Source organism: Leopardus geoffroyi, chromosome X, assembly GCF_018350155.1.
Source record: "Leopardus geoffroyi isolate Oge1 chromosome X, O.geoffroyi_Oge1_pat1.0, whole genome shotgun sequence".
Taxonomy (NCBI): Eukaryota; Metazoa; Chordata; class Mammalia; order Carnivora; family Felidae; genus Leopardus; species Leopardus geoffroyi.
This window is the reverse complement of record NC_059343.1, coordinates 63,461,986-63,484,825: the sequence shown is the minus strand read 5'-3', so window position 1 is coordinate 63,484,825 and position 22,840 is coordinate 63,461,986. Positions and strand designations below refer to the sequence as shown.

The following is a 22,840-nucleotide window of genomic DNA, read 5'->3' as shown; positions in this document are numbered from 1 at the left end:
TGAGGTGCATAATCCTTAAGTGACTAGTAGAAGATCAAGATTAGTCAATTGTAAGTGGAAGAACTGGTAATGGACCTTCTGACTCCACAGGTCTGTGCTCTGTAATATCTTTGAAGAGTATAGGCCAATTATTTTGTAAAAATTCCCACAAATTGTGTGTGCTTAATGTTTACTCATGATTGAATTCAATTTATGCACTTCTGGCAGGAATACTACGTAACAGATGTGTCTTCTTAGGGCATCTTATCAGGAAGCATACAGTGTCCTATAATTGTCTCATTATTGCCAACTTTAATCATCTGGTCCAAAGAGTGGCTTCCAAGTTCCTACACTAAAGTTACTGGGGTTTTTTTCCTTTGTAATAAGTAATGTGAAAAATACATTGAGACCATGTGAATATCCTATTCTTGATCAAAATCTCACCCACTAGTTATTGTATCCATTGATGATTTTTGCCTAAATAAATTATTAGTGTGAAAGTTTCAAATGGTGACTTTCTAACTATCATTGCTTCTATATTTAATAGTGGGTGTTCTGCTGTAGGGAGGAATTTTATCCCCTCCTCCATTTTATTTGTTCATTATCAGTATGGATTTGTGGATTCAACAGCTATAATCCATTACTAGCATGATTTATTTTAATAATCAATAGTCCCAGATGTGAACAGTAGGATTCCATTCAACCTGGTTTCTATGTATTTTTTTACATGACTTCATTATTTTTTTATCATGTGTTTATTTTCTGACATAAGATGTTCAAGGTTCATCTTGTACTTTCCCTGCCATGGTACTGGAACCAGCCATTTCTCTAAGGAGCCCTATTTTTTTTAGAGATGTTATTTAGCAACATATATTCGGCGCCAAGTACGCTCATTGATATTGGAGTGTCGTTGCTTCTAGTCCTTTCAGCAAATAGGGCTAGGAATATATGTTATGAATAATATTTTTATACTAATACGTCCAATGCCAGTCCAATCCCCAAAAGTTCTTTTTTAGTTTCCCCCCTTTCATATTTGTATCTCCCTTCTTCCATAGTGAGAATCCTGGCTTTCAATAACATCAGTGTTTATACATATTACATTATATACAATATATTATATACAATACTCATATCACTATGAAAAACAAATCTACTTAGAAGAGTTCAAGATTTGCTTGTAGGGTTTTTTCTTTTTCGACTAATGGTGTATAATCAAAGTCCTGTGTTCATAAATTATTCAGATTTGTTTTTTTCTTTAGTATAGTTGTTTTTCTTTGTCTTTTTTCTTTTTTTATTTTTTTAAATGTTTATTTATTTTTGAGAGAGAGAGACAGAGTGCTAGTGGGGGAGGGACAGAGAGAGAGGGAGACACAGAATCTGAAGCAGGCTCCAGGCTCTGAGCTGTCAGCACAGAGCCCAATGTGGGGCTCAAACTCACAAACCATGAGATCATGACCTGAGATGAAGTTGGACATTTAACCTACTGAGCCACCCAGGGGCCATCATAGCGTGGTTGTTTTTCATTTGAAATAGTGTCAAGCTCTCTTTTTTTCTGTTTATATTCAATTTAAGTTTTCCCACATTCTTACTGATATGATTTAAATTTTTTCTAATTTATTTTATCTTTTAAATTATTATTTTTTTAAGTAAGCTCTGCACCCAATGTGGAGCTCAAACTCACAAGAGTCTCATGCTCAACCGACTAAGCCAGCCAGGCACTCGTCTAATTTATTTTTTAAATTGTGGTAAAATATACATAGCATAATATTTACCTTCAAGAATTTTCAAGTGTACAGTTTAGTGGCGTTAAGTACATTCACATTTTTGTGCAATCATCATCACGATTCATCTTTAGAACATTTTTCATCTTGAAAAACCAAATGATTTGGTTTTTATAATTGGATTATTTTATAAATATTTACATTATTGCAAAAGTCAAAACTATACACACTTGTATACTTAGAGAAGTGTCATTCCCTCCCATAACTGTTCCACTCCATTTCTTCCACCTCCTATAGATAACCAATTTCATTAATTTCTGGTTTAACTTTTTTTTGTGTTTCCTTTTGCAAAAAATGGGCAAATATGTGTATATTTTCTTATTTCTTCTTCTATTTTACAGAAATGTAGCAAATATGTATATTCCTTTGTACTTTGGGTTTTTCCCACTTAACAATAGATCTTGAAAATCCATATCATTTACCTTTATATATATATATATATATATATATCTGTAAAATACTCAATGTTGTTTATCTATGTTGGAGGAGGTAATCGTTGACCTGCGAACTGGATCCAGGCAATCAGATACTCCTCACTCAAACCCCATTCTTGGAATGTACATTATGCTTACTATCTCCACAATGAGAGCTATTCTAATGACATAACCTTGAGAGTAAGTTATTGTTGAGACCACTTGTACAGAATACATGACTGAACCCAGTTAAGGCCTTTTGAGATCTGGTGGGCAGGGGAGGAATTCTACTCATTTTGCAGCTGCCCAAGATAAGCCTCACAAGTAAGTTCCCTTGCTTATTAAAAATACAACCTAAGTGTCCATTGATAGATAAATGGATACAGAAAACGTGTTATATACAGTGGAATATTACTTAGCCATAAAAAATGAAATCTTGCCATTTGTTTTTTTAATGTTTATTTATTTTGAGTGAAAGAGAGAGAACAGGACAGCAGGGGAGGGGCAGAGAGAAAAAGGGAGAGAGAGAATCCTAAGCAGGCTCCGCACTGTCAGGGCAGCGCCTGACATGGGGCTCAGTCCCACGAACCATGAGATCATGACCTGAGCTGAAATCAAGAGTTGGACATTGAACCAAGTGAGCCACTCAGGTGCCCTGAAATCTTGCCATTTGTGACAACATGAATGGACCTAGAGGATATGTACTAAGTAAAATAAGTCAGACAGAGAAAGGCAAATACCATGTGATTTCACTTATATGTGGAATCTAAAAAACAAAACAAATGAACAAACAGAAAACAGAAACAGGCTCATAAATACAAGCTGGTGGTTGCCAGAGGGGAATGGGGAGGTAAGATGGGTGAAATAGGTGAAGGGGATTAAGAGGTACAATCTTCCAGTTGTAAAATAAAGAAGTCATGGAGGTAAGAAGTACAGCATAGGGAATATACTCAATAATATTGTTATAACATGATATGGTGACAGATGGTGACTACACTCATGGGGGTGAGCACTGCATAATGTATAGAATTGTCAAATCACTTTGTTGTACACTTGAAACTAATATAACATTGCATTTCAACTATACTTCAAAAAAATAATTAAAAAATTTAAAAAACTTACCAATCTAGAATGGTCTGCTTCTTTCTTCAGTCTCTCTCTGCCCTGCATGTACGGGGGCCAGTTTGTGAACCAACAATGTACTATAGTATGTTCAGTCTCCTGTATTTGAACATTTGGGTGGTTTTGAGTACATTTCAGTTATAAATAGTGCTAAATGAGTAACTTTGTACACATATATTTTCTTACTTTTGGAGTAGATTCCTAGAAGTGGATTGCTGGATCAGAGGACAAATGCATATGTAATTTTGCTAGGTGCTGTCAAATTACCCTCTATCGATATACCATTTTGCATTTCCACCAGCATTATATGAAGGTGCATGTTTCCCCACAGCCTCGAAATTGGCATATACTGAATTTTTGCCAACATGATAAGTGAGATTTCTCTGTTTTCTTTAAAAACTTACCTTAATTTTTACTTGTTCAATTTATATGCAGTAGAATTCATTCTTTTATGGTGTAGCAGTCTGTGAGTTTTGACAAATGCCTAGTGTCACCACTCCAACAATAAAAGATATAACAGTTCCATCACCACAAAAACCTCCTTGTGTGGATTCTTTTGTAGCCAACCCTTCTCCCCACCTCCAACCCCAGATAGCCACTGATCTATTCTCTGTCCCTTTGAGTGTGTCTTTTCCAGAATGTCATATAAATGGAATCGCACAGCATGTCCCCATATACTTTTATTTTGTATTATTATTATTAGTGTCTGTGAACATTTAAAAATGTTTTTCATATCTCTCGATCACATCTCATCACTTTAGAACGAGCCATTTTCCTTTCTATGTGCATATCTTTGTGTCTTCAACATAATGAAATTCTCTTTCTGTGTGTGTATGTGCATGTACTTCCAGCAAGGCCTAAAAGTGTAGTCATATCATGTTTCACACCATGAAATTAAATCCAAATTATAGGCACCTGATTTTATTTTGTTGGTATTTTTCCTCTGGAGTATATTATTCTTGTCTAGTTAAATCATCCCAGATTTACAACCTACTATGATAAACAGAACTGGACCAAATAAATGGAAAGTTCTTTAGCTATACAGCATTTTTGTTATTTTTTAGATAAGGGGAATTGGATGTTTAAAGAAACGGACTATGATACAAAAACTAAAAAGACAGAAATGCTTCCTTACAACCTTAGTTTCGCGCTCATCTCCCAAACAGAATAACAAAAAAGACGGCATTTGTTGTCTATAAACTGAAATTTAATCTTTGTTGGTGTTTTAAAGCAATAAATTATGAACGTTAACTTTAACATTTTCATGAAAAAAAAACTTAAATAACTTTGACGTCCACTCTGTTCAGAGGACAAGGCACAGTTCCTGGGACACAGAAAGTATTCAACAAGCTCTTACTCATTTTCTTTTAAAAATCTCCCTCATTGATATCAAGTGTATTTCTGCTTTCCTGCCTTTACTATTTTCATCTGATTCGAAAAGCTTTACAGGCAGAATGAGGAATAAGATAGCTAACATTCACGTGGCTGGGCCCACTTTCTCTGGAACATTACATGAACAAAGTGGGTTTCAAGGACTTCTAAATCAGCGGGGAAAAGACTCCATTTCAGCAACCTTAAACCATTTTGGATTAGGGGAGAAAAAAAAAAAAAAAACAAAAAACACCCCGCAACGCTTCCCAACTGCGCATGCGCCTGTGAAGATCCATCAAATGTCTCAGCTTTTCGTAAACGAAAGGGGTGGTTAATCATTCTTAGCAAACCAATGAAAAACCACCAGATTATCCTTTTTCTATTGGCTAACAGAGACCAATTAGAAGTGAACCGTCTTTTAGCGGGCGTCTAGCAGTAGAGCGCCGTGACGTAATGTGAAGGGTCACCCAAAAGGGCTAAGTTGGACCAATGAGGAGGGACAGGGGGCTGGTTCGCCTGTTCTCACGCCCGACCCTCAAACCGAGCCCGAAGAAAGTTTAGCTTCTCAGAGGGAGAGGAGCGAACATGGCAGCGCGTTGGTGTCTTTGGTGTGTCTCCGCGAACATGGCGGTGGCGCTGCTGCTCAGTTACGGGGTTCCCTCAGCTTCTGCCCAAAGAAAGAAGGAGGTGAGGACGCTGTTTGCGACAACACAGGCTATTCCCAAATAGTGGGGCTTGAGAGGGTCTGTACTCTTTCCTATTCCTTTTCCCCCAATGGTTCTGTGTCTTTTGGTGGCTCCATTTTCACCGTTTTTAAGAGTTATGGGGTTCGCGAGAGAAGAAATTGTAACTTCTTGTCTTCTGGGGATGTAGAGTCTGAGAGGGGTGGGGTAGATGACAATCTGGCTTCGTTAGGCCTGTGCATGTACATAGTTGCGAGTGTTGACAGTACTTTCAGTATGGGCCCCATCAGGTGCTAAGGGAAGTTTGACTTTAGGTCGGGGGGTAGACTTTTTGCAGTCCGTAGATGCAACTCCTTTCTAGACGACTAAGAGCTGTATGTTTGTAGCATTTTCGCTTCAGGAATGTGAGAATTAAACTGAAAAGCTAAAACTATGCCAGGATTATGACATTGTCCAAATAAGTGATTCGAAACAATTTACTGGGATGGAAGCTCTTAAAACATTTTCAATCATTTGCCAATATCAAATATGCCAGGTACTGTTGTAGGAGCTTGATGTGCGTAAGTGAACAAAACTAAGATTCCCTCTTTGTGGAATTTACTGGCTTTGGCAAGAAGAAGACATACAATATTCTTTACTTACCGTTAAGCAATGCAAGCAAAGGCATTTTAACATTGTGTTTTGAAACATTTATGACTTAGAGCCATATGCTCTTAGAGATTTCAAGATTACTAACAATTATATTATTTATGTTCTCTAATTTTATAGATGAGGAAAACTGAGTCCTAAGCTTAAACAGTTATTTGTTGCAGAACAAGGACTAAAATCCTAGGTCAGTCAGTCTTATGCTAGTTCCTGTAGTACAGGAACTTTTTTTTGTGCTTCCTCTAGTACACAACACCTGTACACACACTTTTAAAATACCATTTAAACGTCTCAGATGCTTGTCAACTGAGCTGAATTTAAAGGAGCCTATTTTAGGGGTGCCTGGGTGGCTCAGTCGGTTGAGCGTCCGACTTCGGCTCAGGTCATGATCTCGCGGTCTGTGAGTTCGAGCCCCACATCGGGCTCTGTGCTGACAGCTCAGAGCCTGGAGCCTGCTTCTGATTCTGTGTCTCCCTCTCTCTCTGCCCCTCCCCACTCATGCTCTGTCTCTCTCTCTGTCAAAAATAAATAAGCATTAAACAAAATTAAAAAAAAAAATTTAAAGGAGCCTATTTTTTTCTGCTTCTGAATATTTGAACTATTCGATAAAAGAAGCCAGGAAGTTAAAGTGAATTACTTATTAGGTTGGCAGAAAATTAAAAAAAACACAGTTTTCAAATGTATAGTGAAGTGAACAGGCTTTTTTGGGGGGTGGGGGATTCCAAGCTGTTTTTACGTGGGTAACAAGATTCAGGGAAATACTTTTTTAAATTGTTTAAAAAAATTTTTTTTAATGTTTATTCATAGTCAAATGAGAGACAGAGTGTGAGTGGGGGAGGGGCTGAGAAAGAAGGAGACAGAATCTGAAGCAGGCTCTAGGCACAGGGCCTGACACGGGGCTCAAACTCACAAACTGTGAGATCACGACCTGAGCCGAAGTCAGACGTTCAACCGACTGAGCCACCCAGGTGCCCCGGGAAATACTTTACATTTCAGGTGCCTTTTATGCAACGCCCCCCACCACCAACCTACATATAAGTGCATATGTATGTATAGAGAACCCTTTGTAAGGATACACAACAATCTTAACAGTAGCTATCTCTGGGTAGTTGGGATTGTTCATTAGGGGAACACTTTAACTTTTTACATTATATACTGGTATTGTCTGAATTTCTACAGTAACTACTTACTCCTTTTTAAATAAGAAAAGTGAAGATTTTTTAAAACTACTATTTCTACCAGTTAAATTCTATTTAGTCATTTAATCTTTCACTGAAATAGAAGCAGAAGTGCCTAGCAGGAGATAGATTTTTAAATTTTATTTATTTAAAAAAATTTTTTAATGTTTATTTTTGAGAGAGTGAGAGAGAGAGTGGGATCGGGGATGGGGCAGGGAGAGGGAGACACAGAATCTGAAGCAAGCTACGGGTTCTGAGCTGTCAGCATGGAGCCTGACGTGGGGAGACGAACCATGAGATCATGAACTGAGCTGAAGTCGGAGGCTTAACCGACTGAACCACCCAGGCGCCCCAGAAGATAGATTTTTTAAAAAAGGAATCAGCAGGGGAGCCTGAGTGGCTCAGTTGGTTGAGGGTCCGGCTTCGGTTCAGGTCATGATCTTGCAGTTTGTGAGTTCGAGCCCCGCGTAGGGCTCTGCTGACAGCTTGGAGCCTGGAGCCTGCTTTGCATTCTGTGTCTCCCTCTCTCTCTGCCCCTTCGCTGCTTGCACTCTGTGTCTCTCTGTCCCTCAAAAATTAATAAACGTTAAAAAATTAAAAAAATAAATGAAAAGGAATCAGCAATGAATTCTATGCTTTAAAATGATTAACATGGTGGATTTATGTTATGTAAATTTTATCTCAGTAAAATAGTTTAAAAAGGAATCAGATTCCAACTTCCTTCCCATCATGCCCACTTTTCAGACCCTTACCACTCTTGCAAATCTGTTGTGATACTGCCTAACTGGTCGTTTTGAACCCATCCTTCCTTGAACCAATCCTTCGTAGTGTTGCCAGAGATGCTAACATGAAAATCTGGAAGCCTTTTAAACCTATTTTGCAAAGTATAAAAAGGCTTCTGTAGCTTGTGCCTGGTTGGCTTGTTCCAGGCTCATCTCAGTCCAAGCTCCTCTCTATACTATGACTGTACTAGTCATACTGAATTATCTGCCTTCCTTGATATTTCTGTATTTTCTCGCAACTGTCTGTATTTGCTGGACTTCTGGAGTATTTTCCTTTTCTCTCATCCCACCCCCTCATTCACCTGAGGATTCCTACTCTTCGAGTCTTAGCTCAAACATTATCTTCTTCCTCAACCAAGCTTTTCCTAGTCCCCCCAGGTGAATTGAGATGAATTCAGCACATCACATAATCATGTTCATATATCAGTCTTTCCCATAGTCTGTGATCATCTTGAATACAGATAGTTTTAAGTTAATTTTTGTTTCCTGGCATCCATCAATGTCAAAAAGGTCCTTGATAAACATCAAGTTAATTAATTGTGTGTATTTAGAGTCAGGAATCTGTTCTTTCACTTGCAGTTTGTTTAGATTTCACAACCTAAAGTTGGATTTTCTCATCAGTAAACAAGGAATTAATATAGGATGGTAAAGATGGTTTAGTTTTTACCCCTTTCCCCTGTAACTGAGGATGTTTTAAGCTGTTTAAAAAAAGATAACTGTGATACTACTTAGAGACAATTAAAAAATATAGGTGTTCTGTTGCAGAACACTTACTTTTTTTGTCAATTTTGAAAACATTATTTTATTTATTTAATGTTTATTTATTTTTGAGAGAGAGACAGAGAGACAGAGCATGAGTGAGGGAGGGGCAGAGGGCGAGGGAGACACAGAATCCGAAGCAGGCTCTAGGCTCTGAGCTGTCAGCACAGAGCCTGACGCGGGGCTCGAACTCACAAACCGTGAGATCATGACCTGAGCTGAAGCCGAACGCTTAACCGACTGAGCCACCCAGACCCCCCCACACTCTTTTTTTTTTTAATCTCAGGTCTATCCATCATAATAGATGTGGCTTTAAACTTTAGGGTGATGTCCAGTCTTATAATCTAAGTATTCCTTTTAAAAAGACACTTTTCCTAAAGTAATATAATTAAAAATCACTTCTCACGTTCCTCCTGGTTGTTGTTAAATGTAATGCTACCCTACTTATCTGATTATTTACACTCATAACAGTGTTTTCACTGGAACATTGACTTATTCTATAATATTTATTCAATAGCTTCTACATGCCAGGCACTGTGGTTTATATACATTATCTATAATTCTCACAATAACCCTTTCTAATCCCTTTAGAAAGATGAGGGAAGAGGTAACTGATGTTGAACAAGAGAGATGTGAGCTTGCCCAAAGAAGCACAGCTCTAGAGACTGAGCTGGGATTTCACCCCAGGTCTGACTCCAAACCCTTTCCTCTCTACTAGGCTACAAAGGTTCCTTTTGAAATGACTTATTTTATTTTTCTGATGAATTGTATCTCCCTTTACTAGAAGGAAAATTGTTTGTCCTTGCATCTGGTGTCATTTTAGGAAGGCAGCATGATAAAAATGAGTAAGCATGACCTTTGATAAAATGATCTATATATCTTGATCTGCTTCTGGGAATCTGTAACAGAGAAATAATATGAAATATGGAAAACAATGAATGCACAAAGCATACTGAAGCCTAATAAAAATGATTATAATAATGCTAGGATGACAAATAGATCTCCCCTCTTTTCTCAGTTTTCCAAAAAATTTTATAAAATTTAAAAAGCATATATGTTAATGCAATCCAAGTGTTCCTTAGCCAGTTACTCTTAGTCTCATTTTCCTTATCGGTAGAATGCAAAAATGCCTATTTCTATGCATATTGTGAAAATTAAATGATGAAGGCTGTAAAGTGCTTAATGCTGTACCTGGCATATAGAGGACATTAGATTAATATTAGAAAATAAGATTGTGTTCCTCTGTGGTAGTAAATTACTTTTCAGTTGATATCTTTGTGATATTTTTACGAATATTATTCAGAAAATAGAAGTACTACATATTTTGACAAGGAAGGTTATTGTTGGGAAAACTTCTACATTCTCTGACATTACTTTGAGAACTGACACATAAAATTGCCACGTGCAAAACCCCTGTGATTCTTTTTTTAATGTTTATTCATTTTTGTGAGAGAGAGAAATAGAGCTAGTGAGCATGAGTGGGGGAGGGAGAGGGAGGCAGAGAGGGGGACAGAGGATCTGATGCAGGGCTCGAAAACATGAACCAGGAGATCATGACCTGAGCTGAAGTCAGATGCTCAACCCTTGTGATTCTTTTTTTAATTTTTTTTTAACGTTTATTTATTTTTGAGACAGAGAGAGACAGAGCATGAACAGGGGAGGGGCAGAGAGAGAGGGAGACACAGAATGTGAAACAGGCTCCAGGCTCTGAGCTGTCAGCACAGAGCCTGACGCGGGGCTTGAACTCACGCACCGTGAGATCATGACCTGAGCCAAAGTCGGACGCTTAACCGACTGAACCACCCGGGCACCCCAACCCTTGTGATTCTTAGAAAATAACTTATTACTAAGAACCAAAGGCCTAGTAGCAGTTGCAAAGCAAATTGAGGTACCCCCCAAAACTAAAACATCAAGAAGAGGGGACAGAGGTGTATTTTAGCCCTGTCCAGAAATTAGGTAAACTGAGAATGGAGCAGATGACATTTAAGGATCAAAAAATGCTCCATTCTCAGGGGTGCCTGGGTGGCTCAGTTGGCTAAGAATGTGACTCTTGATTTCAGCTCAGGTCATGATCTCAACATAGTGAAATGGAGCTGAGGTCGAGGCCCCCTCCCACTGCCCATGTTGGACTCCATGCTGGGCGTGGAGCCTGCTTTAAGGTTCTCCATCTTCCTCTCCCCCTTCTCCACTTGTGTGCACACAAACACTCTCCCTCTCTCAAAAAAAAAATGCTCTCTTCTCTGCTTATTGTCTCTTTCCTTCAGTCATTATCTTCGAGATATGTTTCCAGATCTGTTCAATCTCTTAATTTAGTGATGGAGTTGGGAATGTATTCCTTAACCAGGAATTTTATTTCACTAATGTCTGAAAACTAGTGGATGATTAACAAAAAGCTGAAAATAGCAAGAAATTTTATGAATAAACCCTGATGGTCTAGAACACAGATACAATCAGATAAGCTTTGTGGGAAAGGGAGGTGCGTTTTAGAGGAATTCAGACTGGTGATGTTTAGCTTTATTACTTCTGAAATTCAAAAGAAATCTTAACGGCAGGATCAGATTTTAGTTTTAAATGATAATGGATTCCCGTATGCTATTTTTCATGAGAGAGATTCAGGGATAGTAGGAGAATTTGTAGTTGTTAAGACTTAGTCTAATTTACTAGAGCTAACTTAGATAAATATTATGCAAGCAGGTAGAGTGAAATGAAACTGTTGTGTCGCTGCCTTTTCTTGGCTCTCTTAATCCTTCGTAGCCCTAAAATATTCATCATACTTGATTATTACTAACAGGATTAGAGATATTAATTGACTTCCTGTTAGTGGGATTATTTTGTGGCCATACTAATTAAAATGTTTCCAGAGAAGAGAGAGTTCCAGCTTACTTAACTTTGTTGGTAAGTATTTTAATTGTGAATAATATTGCTCCTTTTTTTTGTTTTATTGGAGTAGAATATAGTGTACTTCAAGAAGGAGGAAAATTACTTGATTGTAAAAGTCTTTCCTTATAAATTTAGTTTTTTCCATAACAACCCTGTATTTTGTTGTGAATAAATGTATTTAATACAAATTAAAAACTGAATGGATATGTTTTCTTACATGTTTTGTAAAACTGTTAGTGGAAAAATTATTTGCAATAGTTGTTTCCAAATCAATTGCTTTTTGTAGTTTCTGAATAATTCATTTGATAAACCACCTACTTTTCTGTACTATAGTTCTTTGTGGATCTTACCAATAACTTTAAAATATTAATAAATAGAAGGGCATGAAGGGCATGGGCAACATTTTAATTCTTTACTTTTGAAGGTTATGTCTTTGGAAAATAAAGGGTATCTGGGGAATGTATAGTGGGACTTAGTGTAGATGCTGTAGAAAAACAAAATTTTTATTTCTGAGCCATAGCTTTTAGTACCCAAACAATGGGCTGTAGACAATGGATAAAAGGTACCCTAAGGAAGAAGTTTCTTCAGTACTAGAGATTTTACACTGATCAAGAAAGCTTTCAACTCAGGGCGCCTGAGTGGCTCAGTGGTTGAGCATCTGACTCCTGATTTTGGCGCAGGTCATGATACTAGGGTCACGGGGTCAAGCCCTGCATCGGGCTCCACACTGAGCATGGAGCCTGGTTAGGATTCTCTCTCTCCCCTGCTCTGCCCATCTGTACCACTCACGTACTCTAGCTCAAAAATGAAAAATAAGTTACAAAATTAAAATAAAAAATGAAAGCTTTCAACTCAAATGTGAAAAGAGAAGCTCCATTATAAAACCACATACTAGAGAAGACAGAGGGCTAGTGAAAGAAGTATCTAGGACCTGTACTTTAAAAACTATAAAACATTGATGAATGAAATTGGAGATGACACAAATAAATGGAAAGATATCCCATGCTTATAGATTGGAAGAAGAAATACTGTTAAAATGTCCAAACTACACAAAGCAACTACAGATTTAATGCAATCCCTATCAAAATACCAACAACATTTATCACATAACTAGAAAAAACAATCCTAAAATTTGTATGGAGCCATAAAAGACCCCAAATAGTGAGAGCAATCTTGAAAACAATACAGCTCGAGGTATCACAATTCCAGACTTCAAGTTATACTACAAAGCTGTAGTAATCAAAACCGTATGCACTGGCACAGAAATAGACACATTGATCAATGGAACAGGATAGGAAGCCCAGAAACAAACCTATGATTATATGGTCAATTAATCTTCAACAAAGGAGGCAATGGAAAAAAAGTCTCTTCAACAAAGGGTGTTGGGAAAACTGGACCTCTTCCTTGCATTATACATAATAAACTCGAAATGGATTAAGGACCTAAGTATGAGACCTGAAACTGTAAAAATCCTAGAAGAGAGCACAGGCGGTAAAGTCTGTAACATAGGCCATAGCAACATTTTTCTAGATGTCTTCCTTATCCATACGTCTATGGACATTAGGTTGCTTCCATATCTTGGCTGTTATAAATTATGCTATAGTAAACATAGGGGTGCATATATCTTTTTGAATTAGTGCTTTTGTTTTCTTTGTGTAAATACCCAGGAGTGGAATTACTGAATCATATGGTATTTCTGTTTTTAATTTTTTGAGAACCTCCACAGTGGTTGCACTAATTTATACTCTCATCAGTAGTGCATAAGGGTTCCTTCTCCACATCCTTGCCAACACTTGTTATTTCTTGTCTATTTGATTCTAGCTATTCTGACAGTTGTGAGGTAATATTGTGGTTTTGATTGCATTTCCCTGATGATTAGTGATGAGCATTTTTTTTCTGTTTCTGTTGGCCACCTGTATGTCTTTGTAAAAATGTCTATTCAGGTTCTCTGTCCATTTTTTTAAAAAGTGTTTCTTTATTTTGAAAGAGAATGAGCATTAACAGGGTAGGGGTGGAGAGGGAGAGAGAGAATCCCCAACAGGATCTGTGCTGTCCATGAAGAGCTTGACATGGGGCTCAGTCTCACAAACTGGGAGATCATGACCTGAGCTGAAATCAAGAGTCAGACGCTTAACTGACTGAGCCACCCAGGTGCCCATTTTTAATGAGGTAATTTGATTTTTGGTATTGGCACGGTTGAATTTTGATAGTTTTTAAAATTATATTCTAGCTACTAATCCTTTGTCAAATACATGATATTAAAATATTTTTCCCCACTCTGTAGCTTGTCTTTTCATCCTCTTAACATGGTTTTTCCTAGAGAAAAAGTTTTAATTTTGATGAGGTTTATCTTTTTTTTTTTCTTTTTTATGGATCGTGCTTTTTGGTTTTAGGTCTAAGAACTCTTTAACTACCCCATGATCCTAAATGTTCTCTCCTATTTTTTTTTTCCTAAAAAAGTCTTTTTTCAGTAAGTTCTATGCCCAACATGGGGCTTAAACTCACAACTGCGAGATCAAGAGTCAGATGCTCTACTGACTGAGCCAGCCAGGCGCCCCTTTTTTATTTTTTCCTAAAATTTTTAATTTTTTAAATGTTTGTTTATTTTTTGACACAGAGAGAGAGAGAGAGAGAGCAGGAGCAGGGGAGGGGCAGAGAGAGAATGGGAGACACAGAATCTGAAGCAGGCTCCAGGCTCCAATCTGTCAGCACGGAGCCCAACGCGGGGCTTGAACTCATGAACTGCGAGATCATGACCAGAGTCAAAGTTGGACACTTAACTGACTGAGCCACCCAGGCACCCCTTCCTAAGATTTTTTTATAGTTTTAATTTTTATATTTAAGCATGTGATCCAATTTAAGTTTTTTGTATAAAGTGTGAAGTTTAGTTCGAGGTTTGTGGTTTTTACTATGGATGTCCAGTTGCTCCAGCACTGTTTGCTGAAAAGGCTCTCCTTCCTTTACTGAGTTGTTTTTGCACCTTTGTGAAAAATCAGTTGGCTATACTTATTATAGGTCTATTTTTGGGTTCTTGTCTCTATGCCATTGATCTATGTATCTATTCTTTTTTATCAGTACCACCCTGCGTTGCTTACTGTAGCTATATAGTAAGCCTTAAAATCAGGTAGAGTGATTCTTCCAATTTTGTTCTTTGTTTTTGAGATTGTTTTAACTACTCCAGTTTCTTTATAGGTGTGTTTTGTTTTGTTTTGGTTTTGAGAAGCAACATCTTATACAAAAAGTAGCTGGTTGGTTTAACTCAACATTCTTTGGAATCTTTGGTAAATGAAAGGTTTTATGATTTTATATTTTATTTATTAGTAAATAATAAGTAATTCACATCAACAGTATAGTATCTTATTAAATCTCATTATGAAATAATAGAATTTTAAGAATAATTATCATAATCAGCTCCAATTAGTAGATTCTGTTTTTCTGTCTTTCACATTTTCTACGTACCTCTGCTTGTTAGTCTTGGTTTTAAGTTGCTTAGTTCAAAGGAACTTCAGATGACAAGTTGAGAGCATTAACACTATGCTCCTCCCTTTTTTTTAGATGGTGTTATCAGAAAAGGTTAGTCAACTGATGGAGTGGACCAATAAAAGACCCGTAATAAGAATGAATGGAGACAAGTTTCGTCGCCTTGTTAAAGCCCCACCAAGAAACTACTCCGTTATTGTCATGTTCACTGCTCTCCAACTTCACAGACAGTGTGTTGTGTGCAAGTATGAACTTTCAACTATACTTTAAAATTAAATAACATAAGATTTTAACCATTTCTCAATCCCAGAAGAACCAAATTGGTTCAGTGGGTACATAAACAATTAATGTCTGTATCTTACTTAGGATGTCTGTAGTAACACATAATACTACTGCCCTTTTACAGTATTTCTTAGTTTCCCACATTAGTGGGGGAAACAAAAAACAAGGATAAAGTATTCTGGTAGCCATGATAGGAATAACGTAAAAGTTGAATAATCGTCTTGTAAATTGGTGTCACTTATACAAATGTATGCTAGTAGCATTGATGTAGTATTTTATCATTTGTAAGTGCTTTCAATTTCATACTCTTATTTTATACAAACCCCAGAAGGTAAGTAAAGCAAGTATTCTCTCATTTATGAAGAAACAAGTTCCAACATTTTTAACTGGTTTACCCAAAAGTAGAGATAATTATTAATGCAATAATGGTAGCTATATCCAAATTTGGAATTACAAGAGAACATTTTTAGAAAATAAAGATGTATGATTTATTTTTTTTTTTATTTATTTTTTTATTTTTTCAACGTTTATTTATTTTTGGGACAGAGAGAGACAGAGCATGAACGGGGGAGGGGCAGAGAGAGGGGGAGACACAGAATCGGAAACAGGCTCCAGGCTCTGAGCCATCAGCCCAGAGCCTGACGCGGGGCTCGAACTCACGGACCGCGAGACCGTGACCTGGCTGAAGTCGGACGCTTAACCGACTGCGCCACCCAGGCGCCCCAAAGATGTATGATTTAGATTATAATTTTTTTCTAGATTATTTTGTTGTGATTATAAACCGTGGAAATGGTGACTAATCTCAGTTAAACTTTCATCAAACAATGGTGTATTGATTTTATTTTCCTGTTTCTGAATGATCTTAGGAACAAAGATTGATATTTCTTTAAACAAAAGGACTTTAAACAAAAGGACTATATTTCTTTAAACAAAAGTACAAATAGTGGGTACTGAAAAATAGAACAGCTTTAGCTTTTTGGTGTTTTTTTTTTAACTTATATTTGAGATCAGTGTGTGTGGTCTGGGAATTCACTTTAAATGAAATGACAAAGCTACCCTGTGAAGAACTAATTTAATAAAATCTTGAAGGCTTTCCAAATTCTGACAACCTGGGCCTATGTGAAGGAATAGACAATTTTTTTTTTTTTTAGAATATACATTATGCTACCCCAAGACTTCTATCTTTTCTTAAAGGATTTTCTCCCTAGAGTTAAGAGATAGTCAAGGTAATTGGTCCCATAGTACTTATATTTGAAGAGATGTTATGAATAAACATAAAATCTAAAATCACTCCTTTTTTTAAATTTTCTTTTCTTTTACTTTTAAATTTACATCCAAATTAGTTAGCATATAGTGCAGCAATGTTTCAGGAGTAGATTCCTTAGTGCCCCTTACGCATTTAGCCCATCCCCCCTTCCACAACCCCTCCAGTAACCCTCTGTTTGTTCTCTATATTTATTAGTCTCTTATGCTTTGTCCTCCCTGTTTTTACATTATTTTTGTTTCCCTTCCCTTATGTTCATCTGTTTTGTCTCTTAAAGTCCTCATATGAGTGAAGTCATAAGATTTTTGCCTTTCTCTGACTAATTTCACTTAGCATAATACCCTCCAGTTCCATCCACGTAGTTGCAAATGGCAAGATTTCATTCTTTTTGATTGCCAAGTAATACTCCATTGTATATATATACCACGTCTTTATCCATTCATCCATCGATGTACATTTGGGCTCTTTCCATACTTTGGCTATTGTTGATAGTGCTGCTATAAACATGGGGGTGCATGTGTCCCTTGGAAACAGCACACCTGTATCCCTTGGATAAAATGCCTAGTAGTGCAACTAGGGTAGTTCTATTTTTAGTTTTTTGAGGAACCTCCATACTGTTTTCCAGAGTGGCTGCACCAGCTTGCATTCCCACCTACAATGCAAAAGAGATCCTCTTTCTCTGCATCCTCACCAACATCTGTTGTTGCCTGAGTTGTTAATGTTAGCCATTCTGACAGGTGTAAGGTGGTATCTCATTTGTATTTTCCTGATGATGAGTGAAGTTGAGCATCTTTTCATGTGTCGGTTGGCCATCTGGATGTCTTCTTTGGAGAAAAATTTTTTTTTAACATTTATTCATTTTTGGGAGTGAGAGACAGAGCATGAGCAGGGGAGGGGCAGAGAGAGAGGGAGACACAGAATTGGAAGCAGGCTCCAGGCTCTGACCTGTCTGCACAGAGCCCGACGCAGGGCTCAAACTCATGGATCGTGAGATCATGACCTGAGCTGAAGTCGGACGCTCAACCGACTGAGCCACCCAGGCGGCCCTCTTTTTTAAAAATTTTTAAATGTTTTTTATTTATTTTTGAGAGAGAGAGAGACAGTGTGAACATGAGAGGGGCAGAGAGAGGGAGACACAGAATCTGAATTAGGCGTTAGGCTCTGAGCTGTCAGCACAGAGCCCAATGCAGGACTTGAACCCATGAATCGCGAGATCATGACTTGAGCCGAAGTCAGATGCCCAACCGACTGAACCACCCAGGTGCCCCTAAAATCACTTTTTTTCCTTTATGTTTACTTATTTTAGAGAGAGAGAGAGAGACAGAGCATGAGCGGGGGAGGGGCAGAGAGAGAGGGAGACACAGAAGCAGAAGCAGGCTCCAGGCTCTGAACTGTCAGTGCAGAGCCCGACGCGGGGCTCAAACTCACGAACTGCGAGATCATGACCTGAGCTGAAGTCAGATGCTCAACTGGCTGAGCCGCCCAGGCGTCCCCTAAAATCACTCTTAGTTCCATAATTTACTCAGCAATCAAGAGTATATAAAAAATCAGGAAACAAACACAAACTCCTTCATAATTCTGTATTAAATGCAAATTAATGACAAGTGTTTATTAGTATCTTACTTTCTATAGTACCAAATTTAATATTAGCTCACATTTTCCTAAACTCATTCAAAAAATAAAAGTTAACAGCAATGTGTATAATACTATATATTTGGTGCTATCAGGATGAGAAGTGTAAGATGCCTATCTTTATAATACGGCTAGGGAAATGAATTCCACACGTGAAAATTTAGCTGACAATATAAGGCAATTTATAATTAAGTAGCAAATGGATTATGTACATAATAAATATTACAAGATTTCAGGAAGGACTTAAAATAGGAAGATTGGGATTGGCCTGAAGAAGAAAGGATTTGTATTAAGGCTAGACAGATGGATCAGATTTAGATAGAAGTAGGAAATTTTGGTTACAAATAAAAATGTGTGCAGGGGTACAGAGATAGTGGTAAATAAAGTGCTGGAATTAAGAAATCCTGTTTTAGATTGATTAGTAGTAAGGCTACATAAAAGCTAGATGCCTTATTAGGACTAGATGATAAAGAACCTTGAATGACCAGTGAAAGCTTAGAGACTGTTCTAAGGTAGTAGAAAAGCAATAGTGGTTTCTGAGAAGAGTAGGAGTTTCAGGAAAGTAGTAATTTAGGAAGACTGATGTATATTGCAGTGTAAGAAGGATTGGAGAAGGAGAAACTAGAGTCAGTATTTTAATATTCTAATGTCCAATATTAAGGATCTGACTTTAGCTGGTGCCAATGAAAGTTAATTAGAAGGGATGGAGTAAAAGATAATTGCCAATGAAGAATGATCAGATCTTGGAAACTGAAAACATTTGGGCAATAAGGGAAAAGTCAAACGTGACTTGAGGTTTCACTTAATCTCAATTCCCTAGATTCTTCTTATCTTTCACCCTAATAATTCCTATGACTGTATTTTTATTTACTAACTAGCATGTTACACATTAGATTTATAAAATGGATTACTATTATAGCCTTCTTTCTCTGGAAATACTTAAACCTTGTCTTTAAACACTTAAGTAATTTAGAGTATTAAAAAAGCTGTTGTACACTTAGCTGTATTGTTCCAGTGACTACTTAAAGAGCTTTGAAATAAGAAACAGGCACAAAGTATGAAGCTGAGTCGAGTAACTACTTTCTGTTGAAATCCCTAGCACTTAGGATAAGCCTTCTCTCATGCCAAAACAGTGGCAATTTTTTTCCAAGGTTTGTCCTAACCCTGTCAGCAGAGCCTTACTGCTCTCTCTCTCTCTCTCTCTCTTCCTTCCTTTCCTCCCCTCTCTTTCTCTCTTAAAAATATTTCCCCCCTTTGGAAAAACTGCTATGGCTTCTTTGGCTCTGTTTTACTGCTGACAAACTAGATTGCTTTTAAAAATGTTTTATGTTTTATCTTCACAAATCTGCTTGTATCTAGGCAAGCTGATGAAGAATTTCAGATCCTGGCAAACTCCTGGCGATACTCCAGTGCATTTACCAACAGGATATTTTTTGCTATGGTAGATTTTGATGAAGGCTCTGATGTATTTCAAATGGTAAGATCTTTGGCTTATTTTATTAAGTAGGGGATAAACTATAGATAAAGTAGAATATCTTTTTCAATGGTCACAAGAATTCTTATTTATATATTCTTTATTATCTAAGTACAATGGATATACAATGTCGTATTGCTTTCAGGTGTACAACATAGTGATTTCACAATTCCATCCATTACTCAGTGCTCAGCATGATAAGGGTATTCACCATCCATCACCACACAATGTTATTACAATATTTTGACTGTATACCCTATGCTCTACTTTTCATTTCTGTGACTTATTTGTTTTATAACTGAAAGTTTGTTCCTCTTAATCTCCTTCACCTATTGCCCATCCTCCCTTCCCTCTGGCAACTACCAGTTTATTATCTGTATTTGTTTTTAAAAACAATATTTTTAATGTTTATTTTTGAGAGAAAGAGAGTGCAAGTGAGGGAGGGGCAGAAAGAGAGAGAGACAGAATCTGAAGCAGACTCCAGGCTCTGAGCTGTCAGCACAAGGCCAAAATGGGGCTCTAACCCATGAACTACGAGGTCATGACCCGAGCTAAAGTCAGACATTTAACTGACTGAGCCACCCAGGCGCCCCTGTTCTCTGTATTTCTGAGTCTGTTTCTGTTTGTTCGTGTGTTTTTTAGATTCCACATATAAGTGGGGCGCCTGGGTGGCTCAGTCGGTTAAGTGGCCGACTTCAGCTCAGGTCATGATCTCGCAGTCCGTGAGTTTGAGCCCCGCGTCGGGCTCTGTGCTGAAAGCTCAGAGCCTGGAGCCTGTTTCAGATTCTGTATCTCCCTCTCTCTGACCTTCCCCCGTTCATGCTTTGTCTCTCTCTGTCTCAAAAATAAATAAACGTTAAAAAAAAAATTTTAGATTCCACATATAAGTGAAATCATGTGGTATTTATCCTTCTCTGACTTATTTCACTTAGCGTAATACCCTCTAGTTCCACCCATGTTACCACGAATGGCAAAATTTCATTCTTTTTCGTGGCTGAGTAATAGTTCGGTGTGTGTGTGTGTGTGTGTCTGTGTGTGCGCGCGCGTGCGTGCCTGCACGTGTATATACATGTCATATCTTTTATATCCATTCATCTATCGATGGACATGTGGGTTGCTTCTATATCTTGGCTATTATGAATATCTCTGCAATAAATAGGAATGCATATATCTTTTCTTTTTTTTTAATTTAACTTTATTTTTTATTTTTTAAAATTTACATCCAAATTGGTATATAGTGAAGCAATGATTTCAGGAGTAGATTCCTTAATGCCCCTTACCCATTTAGCTCATCCCCCCTCCCATAACCCCTCCAGCAACCCTCAGTTTGTTCTCCATATTTATGAGTCTCTTTTGTTTTGTCCCCATCCCTGTTTTTATATAATTTTTGTTTCCCTTCCCTTATGTTCATCTGTTTTGTCTCTTAAAATCCTCATATGAGTGAAGTCATATGATTTTTGTCTTTCTCTAATTTCACTTAGCATAATACCCTCCAGTTCCATCCACGTAGTTGCAAATGGCAAGATTTCATTCTTTTTGATTGCCGAGTAATACTCCATTGTGTGTGTGTGTGTGTGTGTGTGTGTGTGTGTGTGTATATATATATATATATATATATATATATATACACACCACATTTTCTTTATCCATTCATCCATCGATGGACATTTGGGCTCTTTCCATACTTTGGCTATTGTTCATAGTGCTGCTATAAACATGGGAGTGCATGTGTCCCTTGGAAACAGCACACCTGTATCCCTTGGATAAATGCCTAGTAGTGCAATTTCTGGGTCGTAGGGTAGTTCCATTTTTAGTTTTTTGAGGAACCTCCATACTGTTTTCCAGAGTGGCTGCACCAGCTTGCATTCCCACCAACAATGCAAAAGAGATCCTCTTTATCCACATCCTCGCCAACATCTGTTGTTGCCTGAGTTGTTAATGTTAGCCATGCTGACAGGTGTAAGGTGGTATCTCATTGTGGTTTTGATTTGTATTTCCCTGATGAGGAGTGATGTTGAGCATTTTTTCATGTGTCGGTTGGCCACATGGATGTCTTCTTTGGAGGAGTGTCTATTCATGTGTTTTGCCCATTTATTCACTGGATTCTTTGTTTTTTGGGTGTTGAGTTTGATAAGTTCTTTGTAGATTTTGGATACTAACCCTTTATCTGATATGTCGTGTGAAAATATCTTCTTCCATTCTGTCGGTTGCCTTTCAGTTTTGCTGATTGTTTCCTTCGCTGTGCAGAAGCTTTTTATTTTGAGGAGGTCCCAGTAGTTCATTTTATAGGAACGCATATATCTTTTCTAATGTTTTCATTTTCTTTGGGTAAATAGTAGTGTAATTCTTGGGTCATATGAGATTTCCAATATTAATTTTTTGAGGCATCTGCATACTGTTTTCCATAGTGTTGCACAAATTTACATGTCCACACCAACAGTGCACAAGGGTTCCCTTGTCTTCACATCTTTGTCAACACTTGTTATTTCTTGTCTTTTTGATTCAAGCCATTCTGACAGGTGTGAGTCAATATCTCATTCTGGTTTTGATTTGTATTTCTGTGATGATTAGTGATATGGAGCATCTTTTCATATGTCTATTGGCCACCCATATGTCTTCTTTGGAAAAATGTCTATTCAGTTTCTCTGCCCATTTTTTAATTGGATTATTTGGGGGTTTTTTGGTGTTGAGTTATAGAAGTTCTTTATATATTTTGGATATTATCCCTTTGTTAGATATGTGATTTGCAAATATCTTCTATTCAGTTAGGTTGCCTTTTTGTTTTTTTTGTTTTTTTTTTTTTTTAAATTTTTTTTTTTCAACGTTTATTTATTTTTGGGACAGAGAGACAGAGCATGAATGGGGGAGGGGCAGAGAGAGAGGGAGACACAGAATCTGAAACAGGCTCCAGGCTCTGAGCCATCAGCCCAGAGCCCGACGCGGGGCTCGAACTCACGGACCGCGAGATCGTGACCTGGGTGAAGTCGGACGCTTAACCGACTGCGCCACCCAGGCGCCCCTGCCTTTTTGTTTTGTTGATGATTTCTTTCCCTATGCAAAAGCTTTTTATTTTGGTATAGTCCCAATATTTTATTTTTTATTTAATTTCCTTTGC

At 37.5% G+C, this 22,840-nt stretch overlaps 1 protein-coding gene across 1 annotated transcript in view; it reads left to right on the top strand.

The window, feature by feature from the left end:
* The first annotated feature begins 5,073 nt into the window (after positions 1 to 5,073).
* MAGT1 (magnesium transporter 1) overlaps positions 5,074 to 22,840 on the top strand; it is a 60,752-nt gene continuing 42,985 nt past the window's right edge. Inside the window, exons 1-3 of the mRNA XM_045470679.1 lie at positions 5,074 to 5,353; positions 15,149 to 15,318; positions 19,611 to 19,728. Coding sequence (XP_045326635.1) covers positions 5,252 to 5,353; positions 15,149 to 15,318; positions 19,611 to 19,728 — 390 coding nt within the window. The 5' untranslated portion in view covers positions 5,074 to 5,251. The remainder of the gene's footprint in view (positions 5,354 to 15,148; positions 15,319 to 19,610; positions 19,729 to 22,840) is intronic.